The 24058-nt window shown below is 39.4% G+C and overlaps 1 protein-coding gene across 4 annotated transcripts in view; it reads left to right on the forward strand.

Moving 5' to 3' along the window:
• The window catches only part of phkb (phosphorylase kinase, beta), a 92033-nt gene extending 68210 nt beyond the window's left edge, over window positions 1–23823 (forward strand). For 2 of the 4 annotated variants that reach the window (XM_013276186.3, XM_025908017.1), the window contains exons 17-32: window positions 1103–1196; window positions 8102–8185; window positions 9031–9135; window positions 10378–10460; window positions 11144–11234; window positions 13959–14017; window positions 14200–14362; window positions 14744–14825; window positions 15059–15116; window positions 17525–17615; window positions 18810–19015; window positions 19712–19846; window positions 20242–20371; window positions 21468–21575; window positions 21747–21887; window positions 22254–22391. In XM_013276186.3, coding sequence (XP_013131640.1) covers window positions 1103–1196; window positions 8102–8185; window positions 9031–9135; window positions 10378–10460; window positions 11144–11234; window positions 13959–14017; window positions 14200–14362; window positions 14744–14825; window positions 15059–15116; window positions 17525–17615; window positions 18810–19015; window positions 19712–19846; window positions 20242–20371; window positions 21468–21575; window positions 21747–21887; window positions 22254–22391 — 1768 coding nt within the window. Of the gene's footprint in view, window positions 1–1102; window positions 1197–8101; window positions 8186–9030; window positions 9136–10377; window positions 10461–11143; window positions 11235–13958; window positions 14018–14199; window positions 14363–14743; window positions 14826–15058; window positions 15117–15433; window positions 15525–17524; window positions 17616–18809; window positions 19016–19711; window positions 19847–20241; window positions 20372–21467; window positions 21576–21746; window positions 21888–22253 lie in introns of all 4 variants that reach the window. The other 2 variants (XM_013276152.3, XM_013276172.3) reach the window with 2 other exon arrangements.
• Window positions 23824–24058: the final 235 nt, after the last annotated feature.

Consider the following 24058-nt stretch of genomic DNA (forward strand, 5'->3'; position numbering starts at 1 on the left):
ATGGAATCTGCAGGCTACTCTTGCAGCTGTTGGAAGTACACGTGTCAACAATCAGAAGAGAGATTGCATAAATTTGACCTCCATGTGGGTGTGCCAGGAAAAAGGGCTTCACAGTCCAAAAAACAACATTAGAGCAAAACAGCAGTTTTGCTGTAGACCGGACCTTTTAGAATAATTTACTTTGGCCTGAATGAAGCATAGTGAACAGTAGACACATTTTGGCAGCGATTAAACACAGCTTTCTGGAGAAAAACGTCATACCAGCTGTGAAGGATGGTGATGGAAATGTTTTGGTTTGAAGGTTTGAAGGAGGCAGTACATCCATGAAAAACCCCGAACACTATGTAACAAAATATTTGCTCGAAAAGGTGGTCAGAAATGCCAACACACTTGTGTCGGTGGACAAGTTTGGTCCACCAAGTTTGGTGGACAAATGCTTATGTAAAAAAAAGTCACCAAGTTACTTCTGCAAAAGGAGGCAATGCAGGCTTCTGAGACCAAGGACTTGTTACTCATTTTGAGAACAAAAGACATGCAGACAAGATCCCATTAATGATTAATAAATCATTCAACAGTTACCCATGACCACACAAATTGAAACAGGCCCATTATAGTCAGCATATCTCAGCAGCTTAGGGAGCAAGGAATATAAATGACGATGCTAGTTATGACCGTCCAACCGTTTTTTAAAACTTACAGTGGTGAATTTCAATTGAATGGCACTGTGCTAGATGGCCTCCAACAGTTTAAGTGAAGTAGGGACAGGATTAGATTACAGCTTTTCTCCATCTATTCTTAAAATAAGAAAAATGATAATAATAAGGTGAATCATGGGTATAGTTTTTTTTTCTTGTCTTGAAGGAGAAACGAGCTCCATTTTTGTGTTTAGTCATAGTCTTTTAACCATATATTAGAATAGATATCCTGCTGTCCAGTTAGATTTCCAGCTTTTTGTGTCTCTGCTGTATGGGTTAGACAGAGTTCAGCATATCAGGGTTTTTTCATGTGTATTTTTCAACAAAAGGTCTGTGGGAGGGACTGGTGGGGCTGATGGAGACGGCATGAATTTAATATTGTATGTTTCTTCTCTATGTGGTTGTAGACTGCAAGTGTTTTTGAATACCTATGGTATTCAGACCCAGACACCCCAGCAAGTGGAGCCCATCCAGATCTGGCCTCAAAAGGAACTGGTCAAGGTAAAGCTTGTTGGTCACATGTCTGTTAGAGCGTTTTAAAATCATACACCTCTTTGACCTGTGTTTATGTTCTCCTCTTGTGTAGTTCAGAATGTTTGAGGTGTTCTCATTCCTATTACATGTCCACTGGAAAAATGACAACAGTCAGAAAAGAGATTTTAACAACTAATCAAGTAACAAACTGAAAACACCGTACTTGAAACTACACTTTTTCAGTGAGGCTTCCTGTTGGTTTTTTGTCTAGTTGTGTAGCGATGATGTCAGGGAAACTATTACAACTAAACTATTAGAAACCAAAAAAGGCTCCTTAACAAAAACTTGGATGTGGTATTTAATATCATGTGGTATTAGTGGTAATTCAGCACTCACATGGTGCATATGTCAGTCCAGAAGGGGGCTCTTCATAACGTGATTTGTTTTTCCCTCCTTCATTATGAGGCAGTTGGGTGAAGACAAACTAACTACTGCCCACAGTGGTAGCTAATTAACTGAAATTCACAATGAGTCTAAAATTCTACAGTCTAGTCTAGTATATTTGCAATTCTGTATGATCAGACAGTTGCTGTCTGAGTGACGGATTTTACCAACGTTAAACTTGAAATGTAACTGATTGCAGATCCTTTGGAGGTTAGCGGTTAGCACAGTTAGCGCCAGTGACTTGTCCTTGAGTTACGGGCTTTTCTTTATCTTCAAATAAGAAAGTCCCAGCCCTGTTTGCTTTGAATGATTGGAAGAAAATGTGAGGGAGGAATACTGTGATAGACTATTGAAGCCACCCCACCACCACCAACACAACTACACAGATCAATCTTGCAGTGAGCGAGATTACATTTCAGCAGTCATCTATCAATACCCCAATACGTCTTGGCTCAGTCAGTCCATCTGCTTGTCAGTCCAGGATTTCCTGCTCTTAAGATTTTCCTCTCGATTGTCCCATCAGTCACAGCAGGGCTGCAGAGTAGTTGAAGTGACTTATTAGTTGAGCAGTCATTGTTCACATTGATTGATCAGCATAATGGTGGAGCTTTCACTGTGGCAAACTGGAGATGCATTGAGCAGAGCTGCCTCCAAATTTGCTTTCAGAACGGTATGTTAGATGGGTCAAAAATTTGGAATCGTTTTCACTATAAGCTGTTTCAATCTCGCATTTAAATATTTAAAGATAAACACGAGCCTAAAAAAGCATTTCCATCGGCATTATGAGACTAGGTCGAGTGATGAACGATAAAAACCCCGAAATAATAATAAATCAGTTAGTGGTTCAGCTACATTTTTTTTAATTCTAAGCCACTAGAACTATTCCTTTCTCCCATTTACCTTGGTGGAATTCCTATTTGATCTAAGGTACATTCTCAATGCAAAGTGATATTTTATTGAATAAAATGATAATGAGTCTTTCTGTGTAAAAGGATTGTTTAAAAAAAGGTAACTTTGATTTCAGCAGTAATCCTGCTCTTATGAATCAAACAAGCATGTTGTGAAAATGAAAGTCTAAATCCTGTGTGATGTAAAAGCTCCCTGATGTCATCTTCAGTATAAATCAGCTTTTACTACAAAAGGGGTTGAGGTTCAATAGCATTTAATTAAATCTGAATTCACCAGTGAATCTGCTCAGCAAATCTAAATCCCTTCAAACCTTAACTTTCAAAACTTTAAGCAACAAAAGTAATAAAACTCTTGCTATTTAAAGAGCAAAATTGATATACTGATTGTGAGATGCTCTTGCTTATGCTCAGTGTCCAGATTATTTATTTATTTATATATTTTTAAACACAGAAGAAAAGTAAGTAGCAGATTGTTATTCAGAACTAGGAACTGAGCCCTTTACATGGAAATATTCCTGTAAGATAAAGATGAGACGGAAGGAAAGTGAAGCCGTTGTCACTTGCTTGAGTAGCAAGTCCAACACAAGCTGCTATTTTCATTCCGGCCACTCTGCTCCTTTCATCTTTTGCAGATTACACTATTTGTACTGTCATATTTATGACACCAAGCACTACCTCCCTAGCAACTTGTGCTTCAGTCACATAATATCCGTCACTCAAATCCTTGTCTCTCCTCTGGATACTGTTCCTCATCTGCATGTCTGTTGTTTGAAGTCTACCAACTCTGTGTTGTCTGTCTTTCCTCTGTCATATCCATCACTCAGTCACTCCCTAGTTGCTGGTCCTCATCTGTCATGTCGGTTACTTGGCGTTTATTCTCCACGCCACATTCTGTAAACAGCCATTTTCTTCTATCATGTCGTCTCTTTGAGCTCTGTAGTCATGGGCCTTTTTGCTTTCCGTCCCTCCATCACAATATTCGTCACATTTGAATCCCTAACCCGAGTCTCCACTCTAGGCCCGTATCCTGCCCCGCCCCCCATTATGTCCGTTACACCAAACAACTCTCCCCTCCAGGTCTATCATCTGCCTTTGAACTGTCATACCTGTTACTTTTTCCTTCTCTCCCTTCTGCCTCATTCTGCTGCACCGCTCAGCCTCTCAGATGGATATGCAATTGTGAGTCAGAGCGGGCACTGTGCTGAATATTAAATCTGAAGCCCAGACAGACATTTCTTCCTCGACAGAATCTGTTTATCTCCGAGTCACCACCATCTCTGGTGCTGCAGGCTGCATTTGCTCACCTCACCTCGTTTCTTGCGGCCATTTGATTGTGTTGACAACAGCTGCCTGTCGATGGGAGAGTGGCAATTACATTTGAAATGTGTTATTCCCACCCATGCACCCTTAAGCTGATCCTCTTTCATGTCACTGCTTTGTCCAAAAATAGCCTTCCTTTTAGCCGTTTCATATCTGATTGTCGTCGCCGATGTCACTAAGGATGGCAATTTGTTTGTTGAGACTACTCTTGATTTTTTTCCAATGTGATGCAAGTTACAAGCAGCTTGTGAAGCCTTCCAAATAAGATCCCAATGAGGCTCTTAAAGATCATTAAAAATACATTTTGTTGTTTTGGGGGTGGGGAGGACACTTTGCGTCAAACACCTGTCTCGATAGAGACCTAAAAAAATTGAATTAGTCCCCTAGAAATCCTATAGCACTTTGAGTGTCCCTTATTGTGCTGCAGTTGAGGTAAACTACAGTGTGCTCATGCTTGTTCAGTTTTAAAACCTATAGAAAGCAACCTTCTTCCCACAGTTACTCCTCCTTTTACAGCATGTACGGAAATGCAGTGGAGAAAAAAAAGGCATTGAATCATAAGCTGCTATATGCATTCCCCAATAGCTTTGAATTGTTGTCTTTATGAAGGCTCTGTAATCTATGATCTAAAAGACCAAAACTCTCCTGCAGTGCTGGTGAGTAAAATACTATTAAATAGTCATAATGGACAAAAATATAAAACCGAGAATCAGCTTGTGATAGCTTACCCATTCCTCTTTGTAAATCTACACTGAAAAAGTGTTGGTCACTGTAAAGAGGGTTTTTTTGTTTAGTGTTTTCTTTTTTAATTGTTAATTAATTCTAGTTTAAAAGATCGGTGTTTAAAATCTGCCCCGTTTTAATTTCAACAGAATGTTTATGGAACCTTAGCTTGAATATTTTTTTTCAAATATGCTGGTTAAGATTTCACTATTTTTAGTGCAAATCTTTTTGTGTCATTACTTCAACTGTAACTCAGTGAAAAATAATATTTCCAAGGGACTTTTGTGCTGACTTTTGGGCAAGATTTGGAAAATACCCATGTCATCACGGACATTATTTTGAGCTGTTTTGGAACCTGTAAGCTTAATTTAAGTCTCTCTGGTTGTCAGCAACTATAGCAAAAATAAATCTTTTGTGAGCATTGACTTCAGCAATTAAATGTACACTGTGCAGGGCACCAAATCAGCAATAATAAAATATGCAGAAAAACTCCTGTCTGAGCACCTGTCGAAATGAGGAGTATATCTATGCTGAAGAAAAAGTTTTGTAAGCAAATAATTGCTCTTCCTCACACTTACCCACAGAAGAAATGCGAAATACAGCTTTTTGTTACATTTTCCACATGTCAGACTTGCTGTTTGCGCTTCGGTCAGTGGAAATGCGAGGGAATGAAAGGATGCTTTGATAGGCTGTCTGCGTGTTGTTGTTCGTCATTGGTATTCTGCACACAGGAAGAACTGGGTGCAGAGGTTCCTCCACCCTCCTTTGGGTTTTCTCCTCCAGGTCTTATCTTTGCCTGTTATGGCAATAGTTTGCAAAGTCACTCAATCTTTAGTTAACATTTTTCTACTTTATAAATAAGCATATATGTATGAAACTTTACTTTTCCTCTCTTTTTAACATAATTGTGTATCATTTAGTATTAAATGCCAGCATTTCAGAACAGTGAGGAACCACATAGGAGTGGCAGAGCACCACCTTTTGGAGGATGTTGTGTATTGCAATTAGGATGAGTTGTAATGCAGCAGGGAAAGCTTGATAGGCAGATTTCCTGCTCTGATATTTGAGTCTTTGTGTACTGATGCTGTATGATGATAGAACTCATCCGAACGTGTTTAAATTTCACGCTCATATGTTGTTCATAGGAAATGAGCACTCCTGGTTTCATACTCAGCCACGTACAAAAGAGAAATGTAATACTGCAAACACAGATTTCTCTCTCTCTCTCACACATAAATGATAAGTTGTGGTGACTGTGTCACACCACTGGGCTTCGATCCAGCAGCGGCAAGAAATCAATGTCCACCTTCTTTTTCTTTGCATCTTTGCATCAGTGGATTTTGTCAGCAGGCAACACAGTGGTAAAAAGCTTTTATCTAAAACACCAAAGAAATGCTTGGGAAGCTGAAAGGCTGGAGCTCCTGTATTCTCTCTCCTGTTGTGTGTAAATGCATTTCAGAGATGGCTGAGGGGGAGGCCATGACCTTTTTCCTCAGTTCTGTTTTGACAAACTTTAGAGCCTTTTGGATATAATAATAAGTTATTACCTGCAAACTCAAGAGTTTTTTTTTTACTCATCCATCTTGGTTTTACTTGCTAGTTGTTTATAGATCTGGGTTTGCCAATTCCATAATTAGTGCAAAATGCATAGTAATGCTGTTAGTTCAAGCTTTTGTTAGCCTATGTGTATATTATATTTTCAGACTTGACTCACAGGTCTTATTCAGTTCACCATTTAAATGTGAGATTTGACCTCTGCCATCCTGAGCCTGTCTTCATCAGCCTAACCATGTTGGAGTTGAGAATTAATGTCAAGCTCTCTTCCAGCCTCTGTGCACCAGACATACTCGCACTGCTGATGTTAACATTTTTCATCTCATAAATTTGTTCTGTACTAAAGAACTGACTCAGGATTTTCACCTTGCGACTGAAGGACCAGACCGAGCCTTGAAACTTGACTTGTGACTTGATTAAAGTCAGTACAGTACTTCTTCTGTAGAGCTGGAAGAGATGGAATTACAGTGTGAAGAGATTACACATTGACCAGACAGGAAACACCTACTCTCAAAAAAAGGACCCCTTCCATTCTCCAATCTATATCAATCTTGGATGTGAACATAGAACTGGATCATTTTATTGAGTGGAGCTGTGATGATTTACCCAAAGGGGAAAAACATCTATCCGAGAAGAATTTTTAATGTCTTTTAAAAGAATAATTTGAAATATTTTCACTTTAGTTTAATTTGTAAAGAAACAAGGTCATATTTTGTAGTTCAGTGCAAAGAAAAAAGCTGATAGATGTTTCAGTTCAATCAGGAACATGTTACGGGATTTCATGAGAACGAGATGGAGAAGATGGTCAAAATCTAAGCAGTGAAGATACAAATTTTTCCTCTGTTTTATGTGTTAGTCTTCAATAATGCTTAATCCTACATGTCCAATAGCATAAACAAAGTGTCCATCCCATTCAAGTCTTTGCCTGGTTTGTAACACAATCTTCATTCTAAGAAATTACTGTTTTCATGGGCTAAATACAACTCTTCAGAAAGGCCTTTGTAACAGTGAGCCACAACATTAAAACTACTGATGGGTAAAATAAATAAATTACGTACCCACCAGCAGCACAATCCTTCTATGGCAGTGGCACTGAACTTTTTCGCAACTTCAAGAACCAAACTGCTCCCAGCAACAGGCAATATTTCCAAAGCCACATCACTCGCTAACCTAATTATGTTTTAGAAAGGCAGATTATGGCAGAGGAATCCTTCAACCAGTCGAGAGCCAGTGCTAATTAGCTAGCTATCTACAACTGATAAAATCTTTTGGTTGCTGTCATGTCGGCCAACAAATCCCAACAGTGTGAAATTGAAGACCAACTGTTATAAAAATTAATCAAACCTTTGGATAGATCTGCCGCTGTTAACATCATAACTTGCATATGTGTCACGTAACAACAGAGAGATTGACAGGCTTTGCAACTCAGATCACTAAATACGAGGATAAATCATTTTTGGGAACTATCACACCAAAAGATGTTATTGAGAACTCAGCTTGATCTCAGTGTCTCTTCTCGTGGGCCCCTGCACTGCATTACAACGGTGTTATCAGCTCTCGCTCCCATGGGTATACTTGGGTCCACTAAGCATGCTGCTGATGGTGGCACGGGGACCTTTCATTATCGCCACGTCTCATAACTTTACACAGAGCTGCTATCAGTAGGTGGTTCTGCCATATGGAGGTAATTTCAGCTTATGAGTTGCAACAACAAAAAATGTCCCAGTGGGACAGACAGATATTGGACCCATGCTTTCATTTAAATGGTGAATGGAACTGTGCTGCATGACATTTTAAATCAAATGTGGTATTTTCAGTCTCATAGTAGTACCAATTTGATCGCAGGGATTGCAGATAAAGATGTAGGTTGTAGTTTTATGTGAAATCAGAGAGTTTAGCAGGAAGATTTTTCCAGAGTTTAGTTTACTGATAAGATGTTAGTTTATGTCTCTGTATAATGTGTGTGTGTTTGTCTTTCTGCAGGCGTACCGTTTCCTTGCCATCAATAAAAAGCTGGGGTTGAGTGGACGCCCAGATAGGCCAGTGGGCTGCATCGGGACCTGTAAGGTATTTGAATATGCACACATGTACCCACACACATGTACGAGCATCTCAATACATGTGCTTACTGTACATATGCACTCCGTGAGACTTTGCACAGGTCATGGGTGACCACTAACAAACCTCCCACATATTGATCCACATAAATTTTCCAGAGCTTCACAATATGGCAACATCTCATAAAAAATTATTCGGCTCCACGAGTGCTTTCCTTCTTTATTCATACACTATGCATCAGTGAACGCTGAGTAGGTTTCGCGTAGTCTCAGGAGTTATTGCATTTTAATGTGCTAAGTTGGTGTCCAGCAGCCTGTGTGTTTGTGTCCGGGTATGTGCATGTTGTGTAGCTGTTACAAATTAGCATTTGTAACGTCCATGTTTGCGTGGCGTTAATGTTTCTTGCTGGTGTTGTTTGCGGTTTCTTGCAAATGAAGGACATAGTACAACTAAATAAGTTGAGCTATAGCAGCCTCCTCAAACAAAAGCATTGCCAAACAAATGAATCATGTCTCCCAACGCATTGCTAAGACAATATTATAATGGAACATTTATGGGGAAGATGGCTGACTGCCAGAGGACATTATCATTATCAGTGTGTGTGCCCCTGTGAAAATCTGTATGTGTGAAAAGGAGATTTCTACCAGTTGTGTGTATGTGCTGCATCAGTGTGTGTTATCAAGAGTGACTGTGTAACTCCTGTGTGCCCCCTCTGTCTTAGGATTGATGGCTTGTTTTATACGCTACCCAGAATAATGTATATGTGGCTTCTTGTGAGCTATCCGTCTTCTAATGCAGCTGTGTGTGTGTGTGTGTGTGTGTGTGTGCGTGTGCGTGTGCACGTTTCCCTCTAGATTTATCGTATCCTGGGCAAGACGGTGGTGTGTTACCCAATAGTGTTTGATCTAAGTGACTTCTACTTGTCCCAAGATGTTATGCTGCTGATTGATGACATTAAGGTAAGTCACAGTCACATTATGGAGCTTACCAATGTCATGAGTCCACAACTTACAAGATTTTATGTGCTTACACAACTTAAATAACTGAGATATATTCAGCTTGTCTGGTTTAAAGAGTCTGTTTTTCAATAAAGGCAAGAAATCTGTAATTTAATGTGATTTCTTACTGCTTTCACTTGGCCCAATAGAAAAGGCACACGCTGTCATAGCCTGCTTAATGCTAGGACTGATAGTAGCTTAACCTAAACTTGGCCTTTAAAAAACATCTGTAGGCTTGATGACTACACTGCATACTATGGATACACATTATCTCAGGTTATATTTATAGGTTATAATTATTCGTTAGAGGCTGCACATTACTATTGTGGGCTTAATGTGCAAGAATTAGCCAAAGATTTGCCAGTGATAACTGTTTAGACTTGATAAAAATAATTTATGGTTACGCCACTTATCATACCTCAGTCTGTAGTTTTGCTTTTGGTCCCTTTTGGCTTTAAATGCAAACTGAACTCACTAGACTCTGTAAATAGATTCCATAAGATGTGCACAGCTGGATAATATTCTAAAGAGCTTCTAATAATCATATTTTTTTTCTTTTCTTTTGCTTTGCCAATCAGTACGCCAGTGTTGTCTTTGGTCTTAAATAGTTGGTGCAAAGTAGCCTCTCACTGCTGAACATTTTTGAGCCAGGAGATGTACAAAGTGCAGGTAGCCAAAACATTTAACACCTTCAACTGTTAAAATCTCTCAACCACGGTAGTAATTCATGGAAGGTTCAGAACTTGTTGTTCTTTTTTAATTACTTTAAAAACATCAAACTTTCTGATTATTTCCATATTTCCATAAAAAGACTAATGATATTAGTATGGTCGCATACTTTCAGGACCGTTCTATATATGCACTACATACATCAGCGTCTGACACTCTGATTGCCAGCTAAGAGTGGCTTATCGGCATTAATTGGCACCTGCCACTGAAAAACGGTAGGAGCGTATGACTGCGGGAACTGGCATATACCAAGACTGAAATATTAATTAAAGGAAATTATCAGGCAGTCTATATCTAAGTTTTCTATGTGGTAATAAAGCCGCTGTTGTACTTTTTAATATGTACCAACTTAAAACCAAAGAATTTAAGCCCAGAGTGAACTCTAGAAATACCACAGATTCAAGCTGAAAGTTGAATCTTTGTACTGGAAGTATGAAATGGTGTCTGTGTGTTTGTGTGTGTCTGTGTGTCCAGAACACCCTGCAGTTCATCAAACAGTGCTGGAAGATGCCAGGGCGTCCTCTCTTCCTCGTTCTCATCCGTGAGGATAACATCAAGTAATATTTACACTCTACAATAGTCCTTTTGTCATTTTTTTCTGGTCTTCCTGCTGTATGATCGCTTTCTCAAAGCATTCTCCCTTCCCCAATCTCGTCATACATCACTCACTATCTCATCTTCTGTCTAACATCCGACTCAAGCTTGCAACAAAATGTCTTGACAGAGAATTTATTTTGCTTTTTTCCCCCATCAATCATGTTTCTGTTTCTCCTCCTCCCCTCCATTTTTTCCCTTCATTATGTACTATCTGTCTTTATAGCTGAAAGGTGCTACTGCACATTTGCTTGCTGATTGGGCGATAATGTTTCTCATTTGTATCACTATAGCCTGGCTGGTGGGCTGATTACAGTAGTATTGACCGTTATCCAGGGAGCCATATGTTAAATGTGCTACAAACGTTTAAGCAGCCACGCTACAGCATCTGGAATGAGTCAGTGGGCTCTCATAGAAACAATTCAATAGTCTTTAGTTTGCTATTGATTGGGATTATGACCTGTCTAGGGGTCAACAACATACCAGATAAAGCACTGAGTATACTCATTTGATCTGAAGCTTCAGTTGTGGTTATTGGACACTATTAGTGTGTTTAATACAGATATTATGTCTGGAATAAAATCAATGATACTTGTGATGAAAGGAGAGAGAGCTTATCACAACATTTTAACTTCTGTCTCATCAGAGGAAGCCGCTTTAACCCAGTCTTGGACATGCTGGCCTCATTCAAGAAGGGCAGCATCGGAGAAGTCAAAGTTCATGTTGACAGACTTCAGGTTTGTGGATCCGGTTAATTATGTTTGTGTTTGCAATACAAATGTCAAATATATGCTTTAATCAACACTTAAACAATCAAACTGGTCAACTAAATGAAAAGAAACCCACACAAAAGTCAAACATGACCTGCAGCACCGAAGCTTTCTACAGTAGTTGGATCCAGTTAAATCAAACAGATTTAATCCTGGCAACTCTCATTGCAAAGCAAGGGCGATGTCTGTCTGTGCCCATTAGAGAATATAGCAGGTAACTGTCTGGTGAATTCACAGTGGGGCCAGTGGGTATCATGTGTTCTGCATCCTGCACACACTAATCAGGTAGCTTGCTCTCCTAAACCAAATGGAGTCTTTCCATTTGAAACCTGAAATGGACTATGTTCACTTGAGGCACTGTGAACAATGACCTGAAATGTTTTTCCAACATGGCCTGGATTTTATGGCAAAACGGCAAAAGCAATGTGATAGCAGGTTTCTTTGACACTGAGATAGTAGCTACCTTCTAGTTTAATTTAATTGCTTCGAAATAATTCTTGTCAAAATATGAAATGTAACAAAAATGGACAGCAACAGCAGTACAACATAAGCTGACATGATACTGAAACAGGATGGTAGATTTAGTGCTAGACACCAGTGAACATAAAATGCTATTGCAGCTGATAGCTTGACTTTATTATGATTTTATTTCATAGGATTATATCTGAATACTTAAGAAAGGCCACTGGGCATGTATTTGTTAGGTTTGGTTCTTCTTATGTGTTGATCACGTTGAATATGGTGTATATTTCATATCTACAGCTAGAACCTCTCTTTCCTGTGAGATCATCAAATTGGGTCAATCATACATTTAACTGATCAATTGTGCTCTTAGATTCACATATTCTTACATTTCCAAGCAAGCACAGAATCAATATCACCACTACTTTTACTCCACTTTTGATTGTTTGCTTATTGTGGGGGCTTTTCATGAAAGCACCTGTAGAGAGAAGTATACAGGCTGCTCTCTTCTTTTAGCTCAGCAGATATTGCAAATAAACTCTAAAATAAACGCACTGGCTTAATATAACAAATGTTTTAATAATAAAACGTTGTCCCGGGCTTCCCCCTCTGCCTTACGGTACAAACAAAACTTTCTCAGCCTTTAAGCTGGTGTTCCTCTTTATGTTAATAGCAACACCAGTGTTCATCTGTGTGTGACCTTGGTCTGTGAAATTCAGTTTGAAAACTATCATTGTTGGCTTGAGAAGGCTAAAGCTGCTTTGAGCTTTGAATGTTAAAAAAAAGGTGACTGGGACTGTGTGGGTGAAGGTTTTTATGGCTTGAATTTGAATGACAACATGGAATTAAATATTATATGGATAGATTGACAAGTCCTTTCCTTTTGTGTAGGTTTTGACCTACTCAGAGGTAAATAAAATTAAACTCTAAGTGCATAAATGAAGCGGCTTATTGGCATGATGAAATGGATGAAACAAGTGTTACGGGTGCTATAAAATAACCTCTGCCTACATAGTTCAGTAGGTCAGTGTTCAGTAGATGTTGCAGTGCCTACAATCCGTAGAAGAGTCAGGACCATAAAGCATATTTAAAGTAAAAGTAAAAGGATTTCTTGTTTGCTAGATTTTGAGTACTTCTGGTAGCTCAGGAGGAAGAGCAGCTTGTCCACTAATTGGATGGTTATTGGTCCAACCCCTGGCGTCAGTGGACAAGATAGTGAATGCTTAATTAGCCCTGATGTATCCGTCAAAGTGCAAATGTGTATGTGTGATTGTTATAAAGGGATAGAAAAAAACTGCTTTATTTTGCTGGTGCCTTGTCCATATCATATCTCAATTTGGTGCCTCATTGAAATCTTCGTAGGACTATTCCCAAATTTACAGTTAACCTTAAAGCTAACCTGCAGATCATCCTCAGTTTTAACTGCTTGGTCCAAATATCCCTACATTGAATGATTTTGAACACAGTATTTATGATTTCAGAAACCCAGAAAATTAGGCCAAGGTAGAACCAGGATTATTTGCACACTGGTAACTTTGTAAAGTTTATGACAGTTTTCCAACTTGAACTTCACTTCCAGTGTGTTTGTGGTGTTCAGCAGAGACTTCCTCATATGATCCTTTCTTTTTCTTTTTTTGCTTTAAAGTTTTTCCTTCTCTTTGCCTATTTGCCATTCACAACACAGCTAACTCCTACAGCTTTGAAACACGTTTGCTCTTCATCATCTCATTGTTATGGGGAGCGGGATTGCTCCTCTCCTACGCCTCTTATTTTTGTTTTGGAGTTAACTTCAGTTGGAATGGCTAATATCACATTTAGACCACAGGAGAAAGGCAAACTGAACTGAACTCCTACACAGCTATGCTTTTAAAATGCTCAAACTTTTATCATCGCATTACCGTGTAAGACACTCACTTGTCACTGCAACAGTACACATTTGTAAAATTTGTAAGTGTGAATTTAGTTCACACCTTACTACTCCATTTGTTATCTGGTACGAACTGCATTATTTAAACAGTTGTTTTGTAAACCGAGTCACCCGACAAACTTCCCCTCTGGGATCTACGCAGCTAGTTTTCATCTCCTATATTTTTCTGCTCCTGAGTAGAGTTTTAGAAGTACTTTGTCAATGCAGTACTGCAGAATCTCTTGAATGTTAAATTCACAAAGAATTTCTAAAAAGTCACTTGACAATTTCTTTGATGTGCATTTTCCTTATCAATTATTTAGACCCTGATATCTGGGGCATTTGTGGAGCAACTGGACTTCCTGCGTGTCAACGAAGCAGAGTAAGAGCCCCTCTAGTGTTTATGCTCCCTTTGACAGATGTCAGTGTTTTTGCCATAATTACTGCATAAATCAAAGTGTCTAAGTGATACCAGCTTTATTTTCATTTACTGCTTTAAATGTGAAAGCAAAGCTGCAGATAACACAAAAAATATAATTTGTCTGTATCTGTGTGTGAGAACAGGATCCCAGAGTTTAAAAGCTTTGAGGAGCTGGAGCTGCCTAAGCACTCCAAGGTGAAGAGACAAACAAGCACGCCCAACGTCTCCGACCTGGAGCAGCAGCCTGAGATCAATGTGGAGGAGTGGCAGAACAAGTCCACCAATGAGATCATTCAGAAGTTCCATGTGAGTTGTTCAAAAAGTACCCAAAAATAACATATTCTCTTAACTAAAGAGAACCGTGAATAAAATGGGCAGGGCATAAACTTTTCCTCACTGTTGTAGCTGTAGCTGCTAATTAAATGGTAATCTTTTATCCGAACAGCATTACCAAGACTGGCAGAAGCCCCTCCAGCTCTTCCTTTTATGCCATGTCTGACTTAATCAGTGTCGTGCCTGTTGTCACTGACGCCTGCTCAGTTTTGTTCCCCCCGGGCTCTTTGCCTCTGCTTTCCCAAACAGCGCCCTACTGTCAAATAGAAATGATCGTGGCTGAAATGTTTAACTATGCTGTTTTTACATGGAAGGCTCATCATCTCTGTCATCTGTATGTGTATCATTGTAAAGGACTGTGACTGCTTGGCAAGTCAGGCTCAGCTTGCTAGCATCCTTCTGAGGAGAGAAGGACCTGACTTCCTTGCCAAAGATGGTAAGCACTCGCACTGTGAGCTAGAGAGCAACTAAAAGCTGTACTTTCACAAATTAACAGCAAATCTGTTTAAATCGAGGAATTTCCACTTCCCAGTTTTGCCTGACATTATCTAAACTCTTTTCTACCTTTAAAAAATTTGTGCATTCATCAGTTATATCGTATTAATTTAGATACAGCTCTATTTCTCTTTGAAGTTTTTTTAATGTCTGAACGTTTTGTTGCAATTATAGAGAACATGATGGAAGAATTGGAGAGAATCTACAGAAGAGCTGGCAGCCGAAAACTTTGGTCTGATATTCTCACACACGCACACGCACGATTAAAATCTGTTCATAGACCTTTTTGCAGCAATTCAGCCTTCTGTTCCTACATTTCTTTGGATTACATTATATTTGTCCAGATTTGATTTTCGGTTTTTGCCTTTGCTAACATTCTTTGTGTGTGTAATAAAAAAACTTGGAATGGGAAATTTAATGAGATGTGAACTATATGAGGATTTTTCTCTTTTTCGAGGGTTCTTTTAAGCAGTTGCTTGTCTACAGACCTGTTGTGTGATCTTCATAAACACTTCAAAATAACTGTCATTTAATCTGGCTGAACTGTAGGCTGGCAGTGCGCCATGCTGCAGCTATTACCAAGAAGTTTGCCAGCTCTATAGCTCCTCACATCACCACAATTCTGGTGCATGGGAAACAGGTAATGTTCAGGCAGAGATGGAGTCAAGTCCCTGCATGAGTAGCACCAGTTAGTTGGCTAGCTTGCTGTCGACAAAGCTTTCCTAGAGCTGTGTGAGGTTCAGCCCATCCACATTTTGGATTCTTCTTAGGCAGGTCATTTAGATGTGTGAAAGAAAACATTAAACTGAATTTTGAGTTCATTCTTTTTTAAATAAGTTCAATAAATATGCATTAAATGTGTACAATGCTTACAATATGTGATCATAAGCAGTGGCCACTCAATGCCCCCAGAGTTATCTAGCTATTAGGGATGCGTTTAAAAGAATAAGATTTAGCATCTCAGTGTTATTTAATTGACTAGCGGTTGATGGAAAAACACTAACAGGCTAATATCTTAGCATATCAAGGAGATAAACGTATTCCTTGTGAAACCACTGGGGTTAGAAAAATAAAACATGGCTAACTCTCACACAGTCATCAGTTTGGATGAGGCAGCTTTGCCATGCTAGCAGGCGCCTTGACACAGATCTGTACGGGCTTTCTCTCTCCATTAACCATCACAGTGGCTCGCCCTTCACGTCTGCGGTTTTGATGTACATATATAATTTATTTTTTAGCATCACATGTTTCTCTAAGGCTGGCTGTATACTGCAAATGAAACAGAATTTGACTTGTAGCCACAGGACCAATTTATTTGTTTGCTAGATGAAAGTGCTTCATAGCTACTGTGGGAGCCGGCAACACACATAATGTAATATTAGAACAAACGTGGCATAAAATTTGTGAAATACATAACTGAGCCAAATTGACTGCCCTTTACTGTGTCTGTTGTTAGATCTTGCACAACAGATTTGCACAGAAGGCATTCAGTAATGTGGGACCTTGTTTTTGAAATAATATATAGGTCTTCTAGGGCAATGATATGGGTAAATGAAAACATCAAATCAGGGTACAATGTTTTATGTTGTCAAGAAATCTCTTTAATCTTTGTCTATAAAACTGCCAAAATTCCTTTTTGTTTGTGGTGTACTGCTGGCCTGTCTCACAAAAGACTGACCAAATACTACAAATGGTTGTCACAGCTTGTGAGCTTTTGTTCCCTTCAGTGTTTTTATTTGATTTTGTATCAGGTTGCCTGAAATGACAACTTTTATTGTATGCTGTTTTTTGTTAATTAATAGGATTTTAGCATAAAGAAATTTGATTATGCTGTCAAGTTTTTTAAAAAAATTGCCTGCAGGCAGGTTTTCAGCTTGCTGGCAAATGGCATCAATACTCAGTTCAATTTACTTTCTCATTTACCTAACATGGGCCAGGAAGTGAAGCTTGAAATAGGTTCCCCAACAAAGCATCGGTGGATTGACACCACATCATGCCTTCTAAACGTTAAAGCTTTGTTACCTTTTTTATTCATTGTATTCAAGATGTGCCTTTGTATTTCTGCAGGTTTAAGCACTGAATAACTCTACAGACACACACACACGCTCTCACACAGAAACACACACAAAAAAGATATTCGCAGCATATAATAAGAGGAGGGTGTGTTTCAGCTGATTATATCCATGCCCCCCATTAATCAGAGCATTCCATGTGTTCCCTGCTTCTGTGTTGTGGGTGTGTGTCGATAGCAGGCTTGGTTGTGGGCTACCATGTGAAGATAGCCACAGTTTGTGTGCTGATTTTTTCCTCATAGGATTCCTGCAGGCCCGAGGAGGCAGTTTGAAGGTCCCGCTGAATCCTGAACAATGAAATCAGAAATTAGTGAACATTAAAATATTTTAGGAGATGACAAACTTTTAGATGGTATTTATAGGGACACATTTTCTATTCATGTGTTTGACTTTTAATACTTTAAAGAGTATTTAATCAAATATTGGAAGAATTGCAATGATTATAAATTGATTTTTTTTTTTTTTAACTTTGATTAAATGATACATCCTCTGCTGAGGCTGCAGTCTTAGCCATTAGTCGTTATCTGTCGTGGTGTAAAGAATGTTCTTGTGTCTTTTCGCCCACTAGGTGTGTTGTCCGTCTTGCTGCCAGTCTGTTATCTAAGCTAGTGGACAGCCTTGCCCCCAGTATTACTAGTGTTTTAGTGCATGGCAAGCAGGTAAGTGGACACACAGACTGCAGGGCCTGATTAGTGACAATCCTTTCTGCAAATTCTGTCTGAAAAAAATGTTGGTGGCATGTTGGGATAATAATTTTAATGTTCACTGATTAGGAAAAAAATTAAAGTGGAAATATTTGGTTTAAAGCTCCTCAAGCTGTCGTCCTGTGGGAGTTGCTTAGGCCAGCTGCATGCTCATATCAATCATCACAGCTCGCCTCTATTGTGTGTCCATATAAGCTGTAGTTATAGTAGCGCTGCTGGTGTGACTACCATAGAATCCTAATCTGCACCTTGTCTAGACACACTCCATATGCCAATTGATATATTGTGACCCGTGAATTTGCCTGATGCCACTCCCTCACGCTGGATGAGTTTCGGCGCATCATTTCCTGTCAAGTGTTATTCAGAGATTAGCCTCCTCTCAAGAGTGTCAGTTATCTTGCCTCATTTTTACCCTTCTGAGCAGTTTTAGGCATTTCATTATGCTCAAGTAGCTCAAGGTGTGAATCTGCATATAGATTGCCTACCGGAGGGAATGCTCCTCTCAACATGATTGGAAAAGCTGATTTAAAATTTGAGACGCCTGTGTTCCTCTGCTTACAATAACAGCTCAGTTGGAAAAAATAAGAGGCACCACCCCATTTAAGTCAATTTTGACTCAAGTTTTGATTAAATTTCTCGTTGTTATTGAAATCCAACAAAGCATTCCCCTTGAATTTAAACTCGGCTGCACCCAAACTTTATTTCCAGCTTGTCGTCTTTGTACTCGGTTCGAATCCATTTAGATGTATAGATGAAAGATACATCTCGATGCTAGATTTCATCAGCTGAAGACGAGAATAAAAGTGTGTCCTCTCATCAGTTAGACTGTTGAGGTGTAATTTTGTTGAGATGGCTTCAGAAGAAACAAATACAAAAGTGGAATCTTGAGATCTGTAATTTTTTCCTACTCACTTTTATGTGGCTCTGAGAGAGGAGGCCAATTTTAGATTGATGGAAAAAGGATACTTGTAAGAATTACACCTTAGAAAAGTACTGCGCTCATGCTCGCCTCTGCACATACACACTTTTGCACATTTGACGTACTGCAAAACTTTCTAACCATACGTGTGTGATGTTTGCTTGTTTTACCGTCTGTGTGTGTCTGTGTGTACATATGTATGTGTCTATGGTGTTCCCTGTGATTACCAGGTCACCCTTGGTCTATTCGGACACGAGGAAGAGGTGATCTCTAACCCACTGTCTCCAGGGGTGATCCAGGGCATCATCTACAGCAAATGCTCCCCGTATGGCGGGGAGCGGGAGGCTGTTCTGCAGCAAGAGCTGGTCATCCACATCGGATGGATTATCTCCAACAACCCTGAGCTGTTCAGTGGCATGATTAAGATCAGAGTCGGGTAGGACAACGTCCTGTTCACTGGTGTCCAAGCAACCCAAGTGTATTTAGTGAAGCTAGATGAATTTGAGCAGGATGGGGCAGCTGTAATTCTCCCCTCCCTGCTGTTCATTCTAGTACAAACTATAGAAAGAAGCCCTCATGTTAGCTAATCAAAACAGTAATAGCAGCACAAGCTGACACGTTTGATCAAGAAATTACTTAATATTAGTTATTTTTGGACATATCCATTATTTTTCAGACCAAGGCTGTGACATATAAAAGCTTTACAAAAACACTGGAGAGCACAAGAAGGTGGCATTGTAAATAAGTTAAGCAAGCTATAAAAAATGGCCTCTCACAAGGGGCACAGTCAGAAATTATGCGTTGTTTTCCAGCTCATTAAAATGAAAAAGCACATGTACCTGTGGCAGAATCGACTTCATCCTTGTTTTTGTTTTTTTAACCTTTGAATTATCTGTGTCCTGTGTGCGAGCATGAATAAAACTGTGTGAAGGTGTAATGACAGGGTAAATTCCCAACAGGCTAAAAAGACCAATTTTTTTACCTGTGCACTTGACTATTGTCTGCAGTTACACTAAACGGTGATGGATAAGAACTTATTTTATCAATTATGTAAGTGACCATATCGATGTGAGCTGTGCAGGACTCAGTGCCGCCATTGATAACAGCAGGTGTGTATTATGTGGACTTCCAGATGGATTGTCCAGGCTATGAAACATGAACTGAAGATCGTGGCAGGAGACATGCCACCCCAGGACATCTACCAGCTCTCCCCCAGCGACATCAAGCAGCTTCTGCTGGACGTGCTGCAGCCACAGCACACTGGAAGGTATTCCCTCTCTTTCACTCACACACAAACACACACGCGCACGCACAAACATACATTATCGCACTTTGTCAAGAGCGTTATCCATGCTTTCTCCTTACATTTAACTCACAGATCTGCCTTTGAAGATGCTGTGTCTTTATCTTAATGCCTCTACTTTTTGTATAATCTTTTTGGCTTTAATTATTTTATCTTCTTTCTCGTCTACATTCATATCTTATTATCTGCGGCTGCCACAACCCAATTTCCCCTTGGCAATTATTAAAATCTTATCTTATCTCATCTGATCTAATACACACCAGCTCACAGACATTTTTCCTTTGGCACAAAGGCTGCCATCCTCATATTTCGCCTGTTACTAAGATGTGTTCAGCAGTTTCTTGCTCGTTTCGCCTCAGGTCTTGGCTGAACAGGCGTCAGATCGATGGCTCTCTGAACAGGACCCCTTTGGGCTTTTATGATCGTGTGTGGCAGATCCTGGAGAGGACCCCAAATGGTATTGTGGTAGCTGGGAACCACCTCCCACAGGTACCCGCCTACCCCCACTTTGCTGCTAGATAATTACTCTGACCCATGCTGATTAATGATGACACTGTGTGTTGTATGCTGTAAAAGAACCACTACTTTATTTTTTAATCTGCGTGGAAAAATGCTGTAGGCCAGAAATTCTTTTTTGGTAAATCATTAAAATCATTTGCATATGCAGGCATGACTCCCATAAAGAAATACAGAATAAGTACTTGTGGATAAGCCTTTTAATGAAACCCTAAATTGACTAAACCAACTTTAACTGTTGGTAAAGTAACTACTTTTAAAGTCTCGATAATGCTGATATGACCGCCACATGGATCGTTGCTCTGCTAAAATGTGGAAACAATGGAAATGAAGACGGCTTTCTGCACAAATGTTCTGCTTGACAAGTAGTAGTTACTAGTTTTTACTCCATTTGTGAAAATGTGCCTTGCCTCCTAACAGGTTTCACTGCTGGTTATAGCCCTTTGGCTCCACTGTGGCCTGAAATCTAAAGCACGTAGACACCACCAGATATGGAGTTTGCTCCCCTGAGATGCATTGGCAGACATTTTATGGCAGGCATTTCATTGCAGCCACCTTTAGCTGCTGCTTGTTTGGGAGTAAAGTCCTGTAAAGTCTGTACACAAGCAGAATCCATGCAGTTCCCATGCATACTTAATGAAATGTGAATTAGCACTGCCATCAGTAATTATGGACTAGAACCTTCATAAATATGGTGATGTCTGGACTTTTGGAGTCATTCACAGATTTTCTGTAAAGAATTAACTGCTGGTTGTTTGGTCAGTAGATCCAGTTAGTGTGACTTGATTAGCTATTTCTGCTTACACAGTGTTTTAACATTATTTAAAATACAACAGGTTCATGTTATTGTGAAGTGTTTCTAGCTTAATTTGTTGAAAGGCATGGAAGAGTAAAGCTTTAGCAAACAACACAAACTTTGTTGATGTCTACAGTAGGTCTCATGTATACTGTAGCACTGCAGCATGACCACATTTTGCTGGTCGCAAACATGCAAAGACATGTTCCATTAATTTTTTTTTCTCCCATTAATCACATTCATCTCATCTCCTTTATCCTCATCTCTTTGCAGCAACCCACATTGTCTGACATGACCATGTATGAGATGAATTTCTCCCTGCTGGTGGAGGACACGCTGAAGAACATTGTTCTGCCCGAGTACAGACAAATCATAGTGGAGGTAAACGAGCCCGTTCATCAGCACCAACAAATCGAATCAAAGTATTGAAGGATTTTACTCAGCCTGGTATCGGCTGTTCCTGTGGTTTACAATGATTAGATTTCAGTAATTTTGAGACTTTCTTCATTGTTGTTAATATTAACTTCTTGCCCTTGCTCCGGTTGCCCATAGTTGCTGATGGTGGTGTCCATAGTGCTGGAGAGGAACCCGGAGTTGGAGTTCAGTGAAAAGGTGGATCTGGACAATCTGGTGAAGGACGCCTTCAGCGATTTCCAGAGAGATCGCAGCCGCTTTGAAGGAATGGAGAAACAGGTAATGTGTCTCAACCTTAAAGGGTGACCTGTATTATACTTTTTTTTTTCCCTCTTTAAACGTGACCTTAGTGTCTACCACAAAATTGTAACATCACCTTCTTAAATTGATCCTCTAAAATCTTTTATCTTTTGTTCCAGTTATATTAAGGCGGGTTTAATTAAATTAAATTGTTGAAGGGTTAACACTGACATTTTCCAATTCATTAGAGTCTTATTACATTTGTCAGTTTTAATCCTGTTGCTTTTTTTTCCTCCTTTATGGCATCTAATTCATGAACAGCCTCTTCGTACTTGCAGACTCGTTGGTTATAGGTACTTTTTAAAGACATATTTCATCATCTCACCCTGACTTTACTTGTCCCAGGATGACATGGAGGAGTTCTACAACACACCACCAGTGGGAAAGAGAGGCACCTCCAGCTACTTGACCAAGGCTGTTATGATCCAGTTGCTGCAGGGGGATGTTAAGCCCTGCAAGGATGACCCATGCACTGTTAGTTAAATTATGAGCTTTTTTAGCCCAATACCAGTTGAACACAGTTGACTGTCCCCCCATTCTTGATATGCATTATAATGCATTATATGTATAACTTCAGTCTTCAGCAGTACCACTTTAGCAAGCTATTTTTTTTCAGAGATTAGCATGTCTGCAGTTCGCTCCAGGAAATAAAAATAGCTATAAAAAACAAAATTGTAATCTTTAGGGATAATTCTAAAGTAGATCATGTGTTCTCTTTGTTTTAGCGATACAAATTTGTGTGTTAATTGTCCAGAACTGAAGTGTTTATCCAGAGACCGTTTATCTTATATCTTTACATTTTACTCATAACTAGCTAATTTCACCACACAACTAGCTAGCTCTTTTTCCCTGCTATCTGAATGTTTTTCATTAGCATATCTGCACTTTGTTTTGCAATTCATATACTGTACATCCAGGAGACTTAGCTTAACTCAGCAGCATCTACATTCTGGTCTGCAAGAGAGAAATTGTTTACCACAAAGCTTGAGCTGTTTGTTGAACTATTGCTTTATGATTTTTGTTGTTAGTGCCGAGAAATTGGTTTTAAATTCTGTGCATTCTAGCTGTCAGCTATTTCAGAAATAATACTCCAGTGAGCTGTGCTAAGTAACAGCTGTGCTATACATTATAGCTCACCAGCAATAACTTGTAGATGTTACATAGAAGTTTCAAGGTCATACTATATCAGGAGAAAGGTGGTCTTACACTGGTGAATTTGATTCCCTGGACATCATGTGACTTATCATGCAAAGCAGAGGGCAGTAACTTCTGTCTTTATTTCATATATGGTTCATCCAAAATGTAGCAGCCTCGATCAAAGTGCAGCATGGCCTTGTTAACAGGCTAGCTCTGGCTCTTTGACATTAGAAACACATTAGAAATGTGTGCACACATTACATAAAATTTAGAAATGTAGAATTCAAAATACGAACATGTAAAACTTAGGTGTTTGCTGTACTCTTAAAGGAACTCTGTGTCCTTTTATTTTTGTGCATGCAGAGAATACGCATGACAATAGGTACTGTTAGCATAACAATTGTGAGGGTTTCTCTCAGTGTTACAGGTCACAAAACAGAGCTTTTGAGAGGCCTTTTTCCCCCACAATAGTCCTCTTTTTGACAATGAGTACTGCTCATCCAAAGTCCGGGGACTGAGCCTCCCTAAGAAACTGATGTTTTGTTAAACGTGGGGAACAGAAAAGATTTCTGCCATCCTTAACTAGAAATGATAAGGCCCACTTTGACTTATTTTAAAGCGTGCCTCTTTGAATATCATCACTGTGATGAATCCGCCCAACCTCGTCATGGTCTGTTTGAGTGTGTCGGTATGTGTTCTTTGCCTCTGTCGTTCAAAAGGAGTATTTTTAACTCCAAACTGTGGTTTGAAAGAATAAAGTTATCACAAAAACTACAAACATTTTTCTCTCTGTGACTTCCTGTCAGCTTTGTAAACTGTGCTTGTGAATGAATAAATAGGCCAAATGTCACTTCCAACCCCTTTGATTCTAAATATATAATTACTTTACATGAAGCTAAAATCTCATGTTTCTTATAAAACTGCAGCAGAAATGGAGTGTAGCTGATATCCCCAAGGGGGTGTGTTTGGCATTGTACTGCATCCTACCAGTTACACCCCCTCATGTTGACTGA

The sequence above is a fragment of the Oreochromis niloticus genome, linkage group LG1, assembly GCF_001858045.2.
Source record: "Oreochromis niloticus isolate F11D_XX linkage group LG1, O_niloticus_UMD_NMBU, whole genome shotgun sequence".
NCBI lineage: Eukaryota > Metazoa > Chordata > Actinopteri > Cichliformes > Cichlidae > Oreochromis > Oreochromis niloticus.